This window comes from Zootermopsis nevadensis, unplaced genomic scaffold (genome assembly GCF_977971745.1).
Source record: "Zootermopsis nevadensis isolate Lab colony 2312 unplaced genomic scaffold, Znev_1.0 Znev_ptg000022l, whole genome shotgun sequence".
Classification (NCBI taxonomy): domain Eukaryota; kingdom Metazoa; phylum Arthropoda; class Insecta; order Blattodea; family Termopsidae; genus Zootermopsis; species Zootermopsis nevadensis.
This window is the reverse complement of record NW_028259154.1, coordinates 2,874,745-2,890,915: the sequence shown is the minus strand read 5'-3', so window position 1 is coordinate 2,890,915 and position 16,171 is coordinate 2,874,745. Positions and strand designations below refer to the sequence as shown.

The following is a 16,171-nucleotide window of genomic DNA, read 5'->3' as shown; positions in this document are numbered from 1 at the left end:
TGGCTGGCTGAAAAGAACATTAGTACACCAGATTGGGCTGTCACAACATCACACTACAACTAACTGGTATGTATTTAAGAGAAAAGAGGAGAATTCAACCTGGCCTTTGCATGAAGTATTACGGAAGACTGGTCCATTTAGTTACCTTTCATCTCTAGAACAGCAGAGTCTGGTACATCTTTGCCTTCCAGCTTCTCTCGTTTTTCAACACGCCTCTTGAACTCCTCGTCTGTTGGTACAACTACTACCGCTCGCCGTATGAAGCCCTCAAAACCCCTCATTTTGCGTCTTTGGGCCGACGGATAGACATTGGTCTGTGTAATGTATAGGGTTGCAGACATGATTAAGATTCCATGCTGGGGTCACCAGGACCCCATCTCCATTTCCTTCATATACATTGTTAGCATCAACTCTGGAATGACAAGGGCTCAACAAATGGGTTTAGTAGCTGGTAATGCCTTTCTCCCTTCCCACCCCTTTACCCAATACTTACCTCAAAGTTGAAACATCCAGAAGCCTGTCTTGGGAACAAATGTGAACGTTACAATCCTTATTCTACTAGCAAGCTCTCTCTGATACAGAATGATTAGTTTGGCTTTCTCCACATCTGGATTCTTGCTTCAAATATAGCTTATCAACTACCTCAAATGTCTTCACCAACTAATAACGTAGAAGACGATCAGTGTATCAGATCTGTAGTATCTATCACTGCTGATATATTATATTATACTCCAGTTATGTACAAATATACATTCTGATGTCATACTTATGCTTGTTTTTGTAACTATGTCTACACATATCCTGACACCAGCACAGCAGGATGCTTATGGGGCCCTACTTCACCTTATACATACCACGGTCACTACAGCATTGGGAAGAAAAGAAAAGAATCCTGTCTTTATGCCAATAAATTCAACTTCTTGGTCCCTACCTAAGACTTGGCACAAACCTGTTGATGTGAGGCTTTATAATCATTACAGCCTTACAAAAGATATATACTTTAAAGCATAATTCTCTGCACATCTCTAAAATCTATTACCTATATAGATACTATTCCTCTTGCACAGTGCCATCCAGTATCATTCTTCAAAAATATAATGGGTGCTGCATAGCTGTGCTTCACAAAAAAAAGTCTTACATTCAGATAAAAATAATACTAGAACTTACCTTTCCACCTACAGCTAATTTCCATACAGTTTGACGTCCCTTTTGAAAATAAGTGAAACTTACCTTGGTTTATATGCAGACTTACCTTCGCACTCCAGCATTTTGAAGAGCCAACTTTGTACTTACCACAATGTTTAAACTTCTTGAAACTGTAAATTATGTTGCAAAATGATTAAACACTCACCTTTCCTTAAAAACTGACATCAAAACTCCTACATGTTATATGAAATCTGACATTTTTCACTGCAGTAAAAATAAACATCACAGTTTTCTGGTTTATGACACTAGGTACTACAGCAAACAGTTACTAATGTTTTGGAGGAACGTGTCACCTCCACCTTCACCTATGCCTCAAGTTGGAGGCAATATGATCCTCCAAAATCCTGGTGAATACAATGGCATTATAATCCAGAAGACCACGTCCAGTTACAAATACTTTGCCAAGGAAAACAGAGATTTGAAACTCAGTACTTTTTAATATTACACTGTTTTAATAGACACTAGAGAAAGCTCTAAAGAGAACTGAAGATTTCAGTACATTGCACCACTTCCCCCACTTTGACCAATAACCCAACTGCTACACTAACATCAAAGCCTTTAATTTGAATTTCTTTCTACCTGAGTAGACATGCACAACTTCAATGGAAAATTCTGTCCAAAAAGTAATTCTTTAAACACAACCCCACAGCATGTAACAGTAATAAAACACGCGTAACTGTAGTTGTGCGAGTACTATGAGTATATAGTTCCTGCTGATCTTCTACAACCAATATAATCTTCTACAGAATGTATTTCTATTGCAAGCAAAAATTTCAAACAGGCAAATATTTGTCACTACCACAAAGAATTTTCAATATTCACAAAAGAAATATATTACTGGCCCTCTTTTAACAAATATGCAGCATTCAAACTGCTGATGCATATGAATTTCAAAAACATTACAAACAAGTTAAACATTTTTTATGGCATAATATTGATTTGGCCACTGAAAATTAGAACCAACATTCTCCAAAACAGGATAACACACGACGTGTTCAAATATCTCAGTTATAAGCCTATCTGCTAACAGTATAATGTACAGTGACCACTTCTGTAACAACACTCGGAAGGATACGCTGGACCCAGAATGACAAAATAAAGCAGATTTATGCCAAAGACACAAGCTGTCCCCTATTACTATAAACTCACAAGAGACAACTTCAAGCTGATTTACATCCAGTCTGCACCTTGTTTCAAGAATTTATCTTGATGTCACTAGAATTTCTATTTTGCAAAATATGAGAACTGAAGACTGAAAATTACACAAAGCGACTAAACTTGTACAGGGTCCGGCAGAGGAATATGATGTTTTTGGATTGGTTAAAACTGCAGGCAGACGGAGTCAGGCTTCACATTTCGATCTGAACTTTCATCCTTACAAAATGATGGTTGTCCAGCAGTTAAGGCCAACTGATTGGGAAAAACGTCAAACTTTCACTGAAGCCACGCTCGAAACGTTAGATGATGACCTGGTTGTTCTTATGAGTGACGAAGCGCATTTTCACCTAACTGGCTGTGTGTTAATAAGCAGAATTTTCGATATTGGTCGCAACAGAATCCAAGACAACTTCATGAACGTCCCCTTCATTCTGAACGTATTACCGTGTGGTCTGGGGTGGCCAATTTCAGCATAATTGGTCCGTATTTTTTTGAAGTAAATGGACATGTGGTAACTGTTAATTCTGAACGTTACATTGCCATGTTGCGTGACTTCCTCTTGCCAGAACTTTGCATATATCGCATTAACCCCAGATGAATTTGGTTCCAACAAGATGGGGCGACAGCCCATACGTCAAGGGCTTCGATGGAGGTTCTAAAACAAATGTTTCCCGAGCATCTCATTTCTCACCGCGGAGACATACCGTGGCCCCTCGTTCACCTGACCTTTCACCGTGTGATTATTTTCTATGGGGTTACCTCAAAGGAAAGGTTTACATAAACAAACCACGCACTACCCAGGAATTAAAAGATGCAATTCGTCAGTAAGTTCAGGCGATTCCACGAGATATGGTTCAGCGTGCAATGCAGAACTTCACTAACAGACTGCAAGAATGTGTTCGCAGAAATGGTCATCATTTGGAGGACATCATTTTTAAATTCAACAATCAACTTTCTAAATTTGGTTTTTATCGGATCATAAATGGCACCTATTTCTCTTTAAGTAAAAAAATATTTTTTTTTTGTTTTTTATCAAACTACAACGTTGTATTATCATTTCAAAAACCAAGTTCCCCTGCCGAACCCTGTACATCAAAATATTTTCTCAAGCTCCATGGCAGTTTGAAGGAAGACAAGAGACGAGCAGGAAATAATTTATATGTTATATTTTGATGACAGATGATTCTCTGCATACTGCATACTAAGTACACGACACAGAAATCTAGTCCTACAAAGAGATATGTTAAAAGCAGGGTTTGAGGTTTTCATGGCAGTAAGTCTGAAGATGGCCGTCTTCTGGGTTGTTGCGCCATGCAGTCTGGTAGGAGTTTACCGACATTTCAGAGGTCCTTGCTGCCTCCATCATCACCCTGAAGACGGAGGCAGCAACCTCCAAAACGTCAGTAAACTTCTACCAGACTACATGACCCAACAACCCAGAAGACAGCCATCTTCATTTTAAAAGTAATTTATTCTTATATATATGATCAAAAGCTTTCATAATCATGTGTGGTAATGCAATGCTTAATATTCAACATAAAGCAAAATCAGAAATCTTTCTCTTCTTACTTTCAGAAACTTTCATCACATCTACCAAATATGGAATAAAAACACGTAATCCAGTGAACTTCCCTTTCTCCTATGTTTAACCACAAAAGCTTTGATATTTTGTTTCTGTTATCTACTACTGAAACTGCCATTGGACTACAGTCTTTTAACACAGTCGCACGACTGTTCCCACATTCAATAAGCCTCGCCAAGGCCCGGGCATTCAACTAGACAGTTCCAAACCCCTTAACACTTGTATCAGATGTGAACGAATGTACTCAGCAGAGGGAACAGGTCAAAATAGCTGGGCAGAAGGCCTGTACTGCACAGTGGGTGCTCAAGCATATGCCAACCATACTATATATAACATGAATTCCCAGGTGCAATGCTGTATGTGGCTGGTCAATATCACAGAGGAGAATGACACCCTGACTTTCTTCAACATGTTTTGCATTACTCTTTTAGGAGCAACATATAAATTCTTGCAGTCTAAGTGCAAGTACAGATTTAACTGGCACTAAACCATCTAAATGTGCTGAATGTTACAAAAAACACAACTTGTGGGACTGTGTCACTATGTGATCACTTTACAACAGAAAGAACATACACTCTGTAGAAGTCGGATAGATATCCATTTATGAAGAACCTTTAAAACCCTATACTAAATTAACAAAACTAATCCAAAAACATGACCATTTTGTATGTCATGCAACAGTCATACCTGCCTGCCAGAGTGGAATGAAAGCCATTTTAAAACAAGAGTGTGATTTAGCTACACAATCAACCAAAAACCAGCAATTACCTGATCAAGGATGTAATTCCTTCTGCGGTAAGATGCAACATCCAGCAGCTTCATCAAGCACTTTGTGCACTTGTCAATAAGTACATCCCAGCGGCCAGCATAGTTCCTCTTCCTTGGCAGACCCATCAACTAAAATATTCCACAAACACACAGAAGATGTTTTAAAAGTTGGTTTAAAAGATGGTTTATTCTAGAAACACCTGAGGTAGCCTACATTTGATGCATGTTCCAGAAGTTGACTCAATTCCCATCTTTAGGTATGTGGCCGTCATTTTATTGACATACTATTTACTTTCCAGGCAATATTATGCTTTCATGGAAGCATGAAACACCTTACTGGCATGTCCTATCCAAACGCCTGTCAAGCCTTTCCTCTGTGGTGACCTCATACTTACCACAAATACAAATACCATGCGTCAGCTGGCTTATCACTTTCCACCAATGACTAACAATAAATCCAGGACCGCTTAGAGACTAGGCCAGAATTGAACTCATTGCCAAGACAACAGACCCCCTAAAATTTTGCATCAGGCATGAGAACAAGAGGGAAACAAAGGTAACATCCTCATCATTATTAGGCATTTTTTGCACAAATTGCACGGAGAGAACACGTTGGGCTTTGCTTGTTTTTGTGAACTGTTCAGATTTTTCAAGAAAGCATTTGTTTTACTGTCAGTACAATTGTCTTACATTTTTCAGCCATTTAATTTCGGAACCGTAAGTGTTAACTAGCACATTCAACAAAGCGACGCACAACACAACATAAAGGAATTGACTGTAATGTGACACTAATAATATCTGAATATTAGACTAGCACATTTACCACTAGAATTAAAACCATAGAATACAATGACATAAACCAGAATTCACCCACAATTAATATATTCAGAAAATATAGTATAAACTTTGCTCTAATGACTGCAGATTTCAGTCATAAAACATCCCCAACAAAGTCACAAGTACCACGGTGCATTTTAGAGTTCTGACAGACTAGACCCCTGATTAAAGCATGAGTTGAAATAAAGTTTTCAGACCAACCTTCATTTTATCAATCAGATTATTTGTGCCAAGAATGTTATATTTCTTGTCCAGATTCTTTGCATAATACTCATTAGCCCACACTGTTTTCCCAGCGCCAGGCAGACCACACATCATAATTATCTGCAGAAATAAATTAAAATTAATGACATGGTATGAAATACACTGTTACCAATACATGATGAAAGTATTACATCCAATCTGCCAAAATGTACCTCGCAGTCCTCTCTTCTTCCTGGACGTTTTGCACCATTAACTCTCTCGGTCAATGGCACGTGCGCCACAAAAGTGTATCCATCTGGAGGTGGAAACCAGGAACCTTCATTTCCAAAGTTACATTTGAACTTGGTATTTTTGCTTAAAATGTGTGGGAACAGAGCCTTATCCTGAAGTTCAGAACGAGTAAAGTTGTATGCTATGCCTTGTTCTTCTCCATTTAAAGTGAATGACATTGTAATTGTCTCATCATCCAAATCCTGTATCAATAAAAATTAAGTATTAAGAAAAGTATAACAAAACATACGGACACTTAAACTCGTGATTGATGACCGAATATTAAATGAAGGTAAACCTTAATTGCATATTATTAAATCGGTGCAAGTTGCACTAGAAAAATTACAGACATTAAATGGATTACCAATAAAAAAGTGGGAAAATGTGCTATATTTACAAATTTTATCCAGGTAAGTATAAAATGCATTTTTACTGAACGTTTACCACTAGGAATGAATGGGAGTCTGTCTTATATCCAAGGTAATCTTCTTGTCTAGCAAACACAGTAACACAGTACAGGTATCTTGAAGACAGACTTTAGGATAGTACCAGCCTACTCACCAGAAGTGCTCCAACAACATCGCCAACGTGGAATGGTTTTCCATAATCCTTGAACTTGCAATCAGTTGAGGCTTTACCAGTTCCACCATAACCATAAGACAACAGTTCCTCCCCTTCACACAAAATGAAATAATGGTTAACCATCAGCACTCATGCATACAGAATTGGAAGAGTAATATCATGTGTGAGCTAACACCCATAATGCCTGGCATTAATATACAGGTGAGTCAAAAGTATGTTTACAAACTTTGTGTGCATGTTCCTGGATCAAAAACAAGAAAAAATTTCCTATAAACATGTGGATCCTAATGCTTCTTTTTGAAAATAATAGCCAAAAATAAGTTTCAATGTATGCCTGTGTTGCCAAGTAGAGGTCTTGGACTGGAATCCACAGGGGAAAAGCAAGAGAGGGAGGCTCAGACAGACATGGCGAAGACCGGTCCACGCTGAGGCACTGGAGGAAGGAAAGAGCTGGAACGAAGAGGATGGCCGTCAGCAGAACCAGGTGGCGATGCTTTGTTGATGCCCTATGTTCCGGGAGGGACAACAGGAATTGATGATAAGGACAGGGATGTTTCTTTACAACAGATGCTCAAAGGTTGCTTCTCCATTCTCCACACATGCATGAGCACAACGTACACAAGACTGACGAATTCGTTCGTACGCACCAGGGTTTCCTTGAATCATGTGGCATGCATTCTGCACACGTTCCCATAGGTCGTCTTCATTGTTTATGGGTGTTACATAAACGACAGACTTCAAGTCACCCCACAGATAAGGGTCCAATGGAATCAGGTCCGGTGACCTCGGTGGCCATGCTATTGGGCCACCGCGTCAAATCCATCGCTGAGGGTACTGTTCATTGAGATGATCTCTGACGTGACATGAGAAGTGTGTTGGGGCTCCGTTGCACATAAACCATATTTGTCTTCTTCTATTCAATGGTACATCTTCAAGGAGATGTGGCAAGCGCCTTCTTGAGAATCGCTAATATGATATTTTTGGCTATTATTTCGGAAATGAAACATTCGTGACCTCATTTTCATAGGGACATTTTTTTTTATCCTGGAACATGCACACAAAGTTTGTAAACATACTTTTGACTCACCTGTATACTGTAAATAGTAAGTAGGCAGAACAGTAGTTGAATGTGCTCACATATGGACTCAGAAAGTCTGCAAGATTCAAGCATACAGTGATCAGCTCCAAATACTTTTGAGAAGTGTGTCACACAAATTTCATAACCTGTTCAGGGAAGCCTAGAAATCCAAGCCACATCACACAAAATTGTTCAAAATGGGTAAATGGTATCAACAAAAAGCAAGATAATATACCAGACCATCAGCTGATAACTTACAACAGTTGTCACCGATTTCCAACATGGGAAACACAGAGAGGCATGTTCATTAAATGCATTTTGGTAAATGAGTCCCTTGCATTAAGCAGGATTACAGGAAATATGGTGCTATGAATTTTTCATACGACTTTCAACCAAAATTCATCATCTTCCTTGAACTCATGCACACTTCTCAATTGAGAACATTCATGTGAATCATATGCTTGTTGCACAATATATTTTTGGAAATCATTGTTTTGCCTTTCAATATGACACCAGTACAACATTTTTATTGCCTGTGGTAATGTAATAAAGCGTGCGTGTGATCAATACAGAATCTATTCATGCCTCTAAATTAAAAGTGGACAAAAAAGCAACAGTTACAGACAAAAGTTTCAGGTCAGAAAGTTTATGAATGGTTAGTGAGACCAAAAGCTCCTTTCATAATATCAAACATGATAAATGTGATGATTCTGAAAACACAAAGAACATTTCTGCAGGTCGAAAGAAGCTTGGTACATGATGTACACAGATTAATGTATCTCAAAAAACATTCATTTTAAAGCCTGTGAAAGCAACAGTAGTACTTACCAGAAAAAACGTAATATAATACAACTTACTTAATCGTAACTTTTAAATGATTCAGATACAAATCATTTTCATTGACATTTCTGGACGTGGCAAAAAAATAACATGTCACAAGGACAGACATTCTATGTTTAATCAGCACTGAAAATTGATGAAATTCAGCCCAACAAAATGTAAATCAAGTATGCAACACCATGTGGAAAACAAGTGTTGACATTAGCACTATGAGAAGTGAAACATTAGTATCTATGCATAAGCGCCATGTGTTTTACATGTTGAAACAGGAAAAAGATATGTGGTCAACACCAAAACATCTCAAATATATATTTATTATTCAAGTCTATACACAAACTTTTAAATTGTTGATGTTAAAATTTAAAATCACCATTAATATTCTGCGCTATTCATCGTTATCTCGATGTTACAATATTGCGCTATATATTTTACTACATGTTTCAATGTCATAGCATCATCTTCAGGTTTTTATCTTTAAAACTATTCTATATTTATTAATGCACGCCTTTCATTGATTGTAGATTGTAGATTACTGTTGTGGGTGTTCCTTTATATAGCGCAATATTGTAACATCGAGATAACGATGAATAGCGCAGAATATTAATGGTGATTTTAAATTTTAAATTTTAACATCAACAATTTAAAAGTTTGTGTATAGACTTGAATAATAAATATATATTTGAATTTTGAACACAAACATGACGCATCTAAACTATAAACCAAAACATCTGTAATAGGACATACAAAAGAGTTTCATGGGCCAGATTACATTTATTTCACCACATAGAAAACGTTTATGTATTAACACTGGAAATATTCAATAGTAAACCAGAATAAGTACAGTTAATAAGTGAAAAAGCTTACCAAGTTGCATGGAAGTGTTATCTGCAGACCAACCAACTCTTATAACATGGGGGTTTGGTTCATCTTCCAAGTGAGACACATCACAATCCTCAATCAACTGTAAACACAATATGTAACAACTTACCACCTTTACCATTGAACTGGCTTGCCGCAGTAATTACAGAACTAATGAACTAACTCTATCCCCTCCAAAATCCGACCTTTTGTGTCCTCATCATGGAGGGAGGTAAAGTCTCTGGATGGTAAAGGAGGCAGGAGAGAGAGACATCATTTTATTGTGACACATGTCCAAGGAAGCCACGACTCCACACTGAGTGTTTTGCCATGTATCATACAGTGAAGAAACACCATTAGGTTATGTAGCTGTCATATTTACTTAGAATTTAAATATTTTATATCTGATAAAGTTAAAAAATAAATATCACATCTTCCTAGTAGGAAATTCTATTTTTTTAAATTCTTTTTGGCGCATAGAGCAATCTGTCACTGATATAGGCATATTCATTCATCTTCTTATCAAGCATTCTTTTTGTATAGTGACTTCATCGTTTACACTTCACGTTGTGTTTCACTTTTACGGTGCTGAACTCTGTCTTGAACTTACGGGCACAAACAGCTCGAAAAGAAGTATAGCTCTGAGATTATGAAATTCAAAGCTTATACATCATATATCTGCATGCAATAAGAGATGTTTAGAAGTCGCCAAAGTCATATCTATTGACTTGGTCTTGCTTTATTCTCTGAAAGGCACCATTTACTATACATATCAACTGCGACAATGGTACAGACCGTGAAAAATATTTCACACAGTCAGTATTTAAACAGTAGGACTGTGATCCATTCAGAACATATTTTCACCATACTGAGGAAAGTTTCTTCTGCTTTATGCAACTTATAAAAGAATATCAAATCAGTTCATAACAGTAGTTGAATTTACATAGCTCAGTGGCATTTAAATAGACCAGCGGAGAGCCGTAGCAGTATTTAAAAGGGACTGCAAAGGGTTAACACAAGAGACCAGGTTTCACAATCGGACAAAATAAGTAAAATTATAAACTTTGTACGCAGAATGTCCCAGGAGGAATTGCACAAACTGAAGATGATATATTTACTCCTTTTCAATAGAAATGTCATATTAACATGTCCCATTCAGAAGTTATTGAAAGTGTTCAAGAGTTCAACAGGCACAACTGTGGCAAATTTTATAAATTTGCCAACTGTTAAATTCATAATTTACATCTACAATAAATGTTCAAGCTGTGCTCCATTGACAGCGCTACGCACTGCGACAACAAACTGACGGTCCTCTCATGAATGTCAAGAGTGTTCTATATTTGCTCTGCAGCATCCAATACTCTGTGAAGCAATGTATCTCAGTTGTCTTCTCTTCACAAACCAAAGACTTTCAATGACTCCAAAGATAAAAAACCAGAGGCTTGTGATTGAGTGATCTTGGTGGCCAATTAAAGGCCACCTTCACCAATTCACTGACCAAGATAAGTGTCATGTGGAAAGTCTGTTATCTGTTGGTTGAAATTTGGTGGAGCTGCATCATGCTGTAGACACATGTGAATTCATGTTACAAGAGGAACGTCCTCCAGAAGGAAACGTTCATTTTGCACAAAAATTAGGTACATTCACCAAGTAGGGCAGTAGTCAAAAATATGAAGTTCTATCAAGTTTGTTGAAAATAATGCTGAACCAAACACTTATAGAGAACTCATCCTGGAAATTACTTGGTCATACCATGATTCTCTGGAGACCAAGTTCAAAGCGACCACTGATCCACCTGCAATACTGTAACCATGTGACATAGTTTCATGGTTCTAGATGTCAAACTGGATGAATGTGATATGGACAAACAAGTTCAAAATTTATGCCAGTCAGACTGAAATGTGAGGATTACTCTGGTGTGGACTAAGTTCAATTACAGAAACAGTGTTAACCCATCATGTCTGTGGGGATGTTCTAATAAACATGTGGGAGGAATGCCACATTCCTGTAGATGTCTGTCTGAAAGATCAAACACCTGGAACTCTGTAACTGAAAATTACACAATATTCAAAATGGATCAATTTATCATCTCCAATTTGTGCATTTCCTATTGAGAAATCCTTTATTTTAATCTTAATGCTTTCAGAAATCAGATAGTACAGGGTACAGGGCCCTGAATTGCATAGAAGCACAATGCTCTTAATTTCCATATGAATGGAATTCTGATTAGTTAACATGATCTTCGAATATTTTGTCTTCGCCACATTTTCAAAGGATTGTATCATGCAGTATGGCAATGAAACTCAAACAAATACTGTCCATGTTATTTTTCCTGGCCTCTCGTTTGTGGTTGTGCAGTGGGTTTGGGCAAGACCACATTCCGACATTGCTTCACAAAGGGGCGTTTGGGTTAGTTGTGGACACGTGAGGTTGTACTGCTGACACTACCAAGTTGTGATACTAATGTACAGAACAACATTCTGCAGCTTTTAAGATGTCTCCTATCCAAATATTTTGAAATACTTTGGTGCAGTGAAAATGTCTTTTAGTGGTGTTGTTATAACTACACTACGGTGCTATAAAAATTCAGAGTTGTTCTCTGCGTGTCTCGAGTTTTGGGTATGTACAGAAGATGTTTTTCATTAGACTAGTAGTTGCGGACCAACATGCTGCAGTGAAGTACGCTGCTTCTGAGAAAGTTCCCTCACTACATCATTCAACTAGTTTCCTCTGACAATGTGATGCATAAATGACTGCAGAGATTCACTGCATTCATTTGGCTACTTGGAACAACCCAACCAAACAACCCAGACTTGATTCGATCTCTTTCCAAACCTGAAGGGACATTTGTGAGGACATCACTACTTGTGACATAAAGTCAAGACAGAGGTGGAGATGAAGTTCAATCACATTTCAACTCAAGAAAAACGAAACAAATTTTAATGAAATGGACATGTAAACATCATGCCATTGGAGACTGAAGCAAACAAACAAATTAGTGGACAAAAAGAAAACAGCATTTGAAGCTTATCTTCACGCATTTTTAATAAGAGAACAAGTTCATAAATGAATCTCATCATACACTGAAGTACACACTCATGTCTTTACACTGTCTAAGACCTACTGCTATGTTTACAATGCCACTACTTATGGCAAAGTCTGTACAGTGTAGGTAATTTAAATATATTTTAGCTAGAAGCATTAAGAATGAAGAGGTGCTAAGAATGAAAGTGGAAACTGTATTCTAGTACACATCATACTCTTCCAATCTTGGGAGATATGTGGCTCTTGCGATGGTGAGGACAACATATTCTTCTGGGTTGTGATGTCATAGATAGAAACCAATATTTTAAAGAAACACTCTGTTCATCTTCACGGTTGAAGATGAAGACAGTGCAAAGACTAGCTGCAGGTATGGGAAATAATGATTATTTGTTCCTTATGAAATTATAAGTTTTGGAACAAGCTAAACTAATGAAAATTTTGCAATAAAGATTGCAGGAAGCAACAAGGGCAGTTGTTACATTAGTCTTAGCAATTAATCTGCAAATTTCCCAAAACAAGTGGAAGTCTCTGAAGTTTGTACAGTTAAATAATAATCCGTGGCGTAACAGCCCTCTGAGAGCCAAAGCCGACTAGCTGACTGCCGGCCTCACGTTCACATGCCTAAGCAGAGGTGAACGATCATCCAACCAGATATAGGGTGACATGTGGTCAGCACGACGAACCCCCAGCCATTTCCCTGAGACTCGAACCAGCGCGCATTCTGTATCACCGGTCCAAAGCATGATGCCTCAGACCGTGCAGCTGTGACAACTGAAAATATATTCATTTGCTGCATGCTGATGGTTATTTTATATAGCAGTATATATTTTTATGACTGAATTCAGATGCCTTTGTTGGCATCTTTATCTTCTCAGTGCAAAGGTGCCTTGTACTCTGACCATTTTGTTTAATATTTTTTTACAAACATGGTACAAGATACAGAAGTTCAAGAATATTCCATTAGAGAAATAGTAAATTAAAATAACAGTACAAAAGTATCAGGGAACAACCTTACTGCATCCACACTACACAAACCATGTTATAAGAAACTTGTGTTATTAATAAACCGCATTACTTACTTTAACTTCATAGAACACCTTTCCCTGAGTGAACCCATAAGTGGCTCGTGCTCCAGCCCAGATGTAACCAAATCCATGATCAAACATCGGAGCAGCTGAAGTGAAGTTTTCTTTGTCAATAACAAGATTCAAGTCAGAGTCATCTGAAAACAAAAGTACCATATTTAGTTGGCTATACAATGATCCCCCCCCCCCCCAAACTAACCACCTTACTTGCACAAGTCCTTGAGAAGCAACAGTTGCTTAGCTAGTTAATAAATCTCTGCCTTTTATGGAACCCACAGGTCCATCACCATTATCACATCAGCAAGCCGCTGGTCTCTGACTCGAGTCACAACAATCCAGTCCGCAACCTCACACTCTATATCCCTATGACCCATCCTCCTGCCTACAGTTAGGTTTTCTGAGTGGTCAGTTTTGTACACATTCCTCACTTCCCTCGTCATCCTTAAAATGAACATACAAATGTCACTCTAGGCAGCCACATCTGTGAGGTGGGGTGGACTTATCTCCCCTGTGCTGTTCAGTCTGTATGTGAAAGACATACCTACACCCTCCTGTCACATTGAGCTACAATACGTGGATAACACAGCTCTCATAGCTAAATGAACAATTACTACATATCAAGATGGCAACTGTAATGTTTGCCAAAATCCTGAATAATTCAGTGTTCACGCAACACATCCTCAAAGGATGAAGTCACATATACACAGAGAGAGCCAATTTACCGTTGAAGGCTGGTAAGCAGGACATTTCATTTCCTAAGAATGTTGAAAGTGAACATAATATTTTTATGTGAAGTTCCCCCGCATCCTGAAGACATGGTATCACACGCTCAATCTACTAAAGGTAGAGTAAACTTTTCATTTTCTTCTTTTAAGATTTCTTTTAATATAATTTATTTTTCTTTAGAGACTGCAAAATCCTACCCATTAGCAATCAGCCCCGGCATTTAAACGTTGACGAGACAAGGTGTGAGGGTGTAGATTGGATTCGAACTGACTCAGGATCGGATTCAATAGTAGGCTCTCATACAAACAGCAATGGGCCTGGTTATATAAAAAGTAGGGACCTTCCTGACAAGTTGAGTGACTAGCAGCTTCTCAAGAAAGACACTGTTCCATAGAGTTACTAAGCCTATATTGAATATCCCTACAACCATAAAATGAGAAAGAACATCTTAGCTGTAAGTTGGAATGCCAGGTAAGATCACGTGATACTCGGTATGTGGGACACTACTTATCACATGATACTTAGTTATGGGGGATACTTTACTGAAAGATCATACACAGAACGTAACAGAAGAAGAATAATAAAATCCCAATAGGTATAGGAGCGACAGGAACTGTCACCAGGTTACTCAGGATATATTTGGCAAACACGACATCGGGGAATTGCAGAAGACTGCCATTTTGGGAACTTCATACATCATCCGAAAGACGCTGTTATAAAATAAAATTATATAATACATGTAATACATATTAAAAACAATACGTATCCCAGAAATAGCTGCTGCCCTATGTACCTTAGGGACAAGGTCTGTCTTGGGTACATGGAAGTACATACCCCATAAAGTAGTGAATAGATGGGATAATAATAATAATAATAATAATAATAGATGTTCTATAACCTCAGTACAGAGAATGCCTTTGTAAGATTTGCATGCTTTGAATTCTATTACATTATATATGCCTAAGTGCAGAAACTTACACCAGCTTAGGATGACAGCAGTTTCATCATAATCTGGCTCATCATCTTGTCTTCTTGGAGGACTCCTGAGGGAAAAAAAAAACTATACTTATCCCACAAACACAAAAATGATACAACACAAATGACAAGAAGGAACTTAAATATGTGTGTACTTTATAAGAATATGCAGTACCTTCTGCGAGGACTTGGGGATCGCCGCCGTTTCTCACCACGACGTTCCTCTCTGTCCCTACGGTCACGATTCTCATCTTTTGCATCAACAACCATTTTCTCTTCAGGCTCATCTTTCACTTCAATTACCTCGGCATCCTTTTCTGTCTTAATTTCTGCTGAAGCCTCTGTAACATCAATCTGAAAATAAAAAACCTTCAGCTGAAAAAATATTTTGGAGTTTCAAGTCAAATTTTAGAAACGACGTGATCTTGTTCATATTACTCTACTTTTTCAATAACCATCTCCACAGTACAAAATTCTTCTTGAGAATTTTTTATGGAACTCATTGATTCATTACTGCATTCACAAGAGGTGGTCAGTGGGCCCTATACTTAGCCAATTCAACATAGTCCATAACCTCCTACTTTATTTACTTAAGGTCTTATTTAATATTATCCTCCAATCCATCCCAGTTCTGAGGACTCTTCTCTTCAGACTCTCCAAACAAAGCCATTTATGCATTTCCCATCTCCCAATTCATGCTACATGCCCCACCCATCTGAGATTCCTTTATTTTATCATCCTAATATTGCGGAAGTTTCCTGCATCCTGGTATAACACCTCTCATCGGTCCAAATATCCTTCTTAGAACCCTATTCCCTGATTATAAGCGATTAAATTTCACAGTCATACAATTCAAATAAAATTATTGTTTTGTATGCTTTAATATTATATTTTGACATAAAAGCTCGGAAGATTAATTTGCTTCATGGAGACATGCAAGATATTCAGCTGTGAGAT

General features: G+C 37.8%; 2 protein-coding genes across 4 annotated transcripts in view; one reads left to right on the top strand and one right to left on the bottom strand.

The window, feature by feature from the left end:
* LOC110834185 (dynein regulatory complex protein 8) overlaps nt 1–16,171 on the top strand; it is a 31,894-nt gene that overhangs the window by 2,851 nt on the left and 12,872 nt on the right. The window lies entirely within an intron of this gene.
* LOC110834182 (uncharacterized) overlaps nt 1–16,171 on the bottom strand; it is a 42,036-nt gene that overhangs the window by 20,740 nt on the left and 5,125 nt on the right. For all 3 annotated transcript variants that reach the window (XM_022073068.2, XM_022073069.2, XM_022073071.2), the window contains exons 3-11: nt 15,390–15,568; nt 15,218–15,282; nt 13,508–13,650; nt 9,390–9,486; nt 6,587–6,699; nt 5,968–6,228; nt 5,753–5,875; nt 4,715–4,843; nt 146–314 (exon numbers count right to left, since the gene is read on the bottom strand). In XM_022073068.2, the coding sequence (XP_021928760.2) occupies nt 146–314; nt 4,715–4,843; nt 5,753–5,875; nt 5,968–6,228; nt 6,587–6,699; nt 9,390–9,486; nt 13,508–13,650; nt 15,218–15,282; nt 15,390–15,568 (1,279 nt within the window). The remainder of the gene's footprint in view (nt 1–145; nt 315–4,714; nt 4,844–5,752; nt 5,876–5,967; nt 6,229–6,586; nt 6,700–9,389; nt 9,487–13,507; nt 13,651–15,217; nt 15,283–15,389; nt 15,569–16,171) is intronic.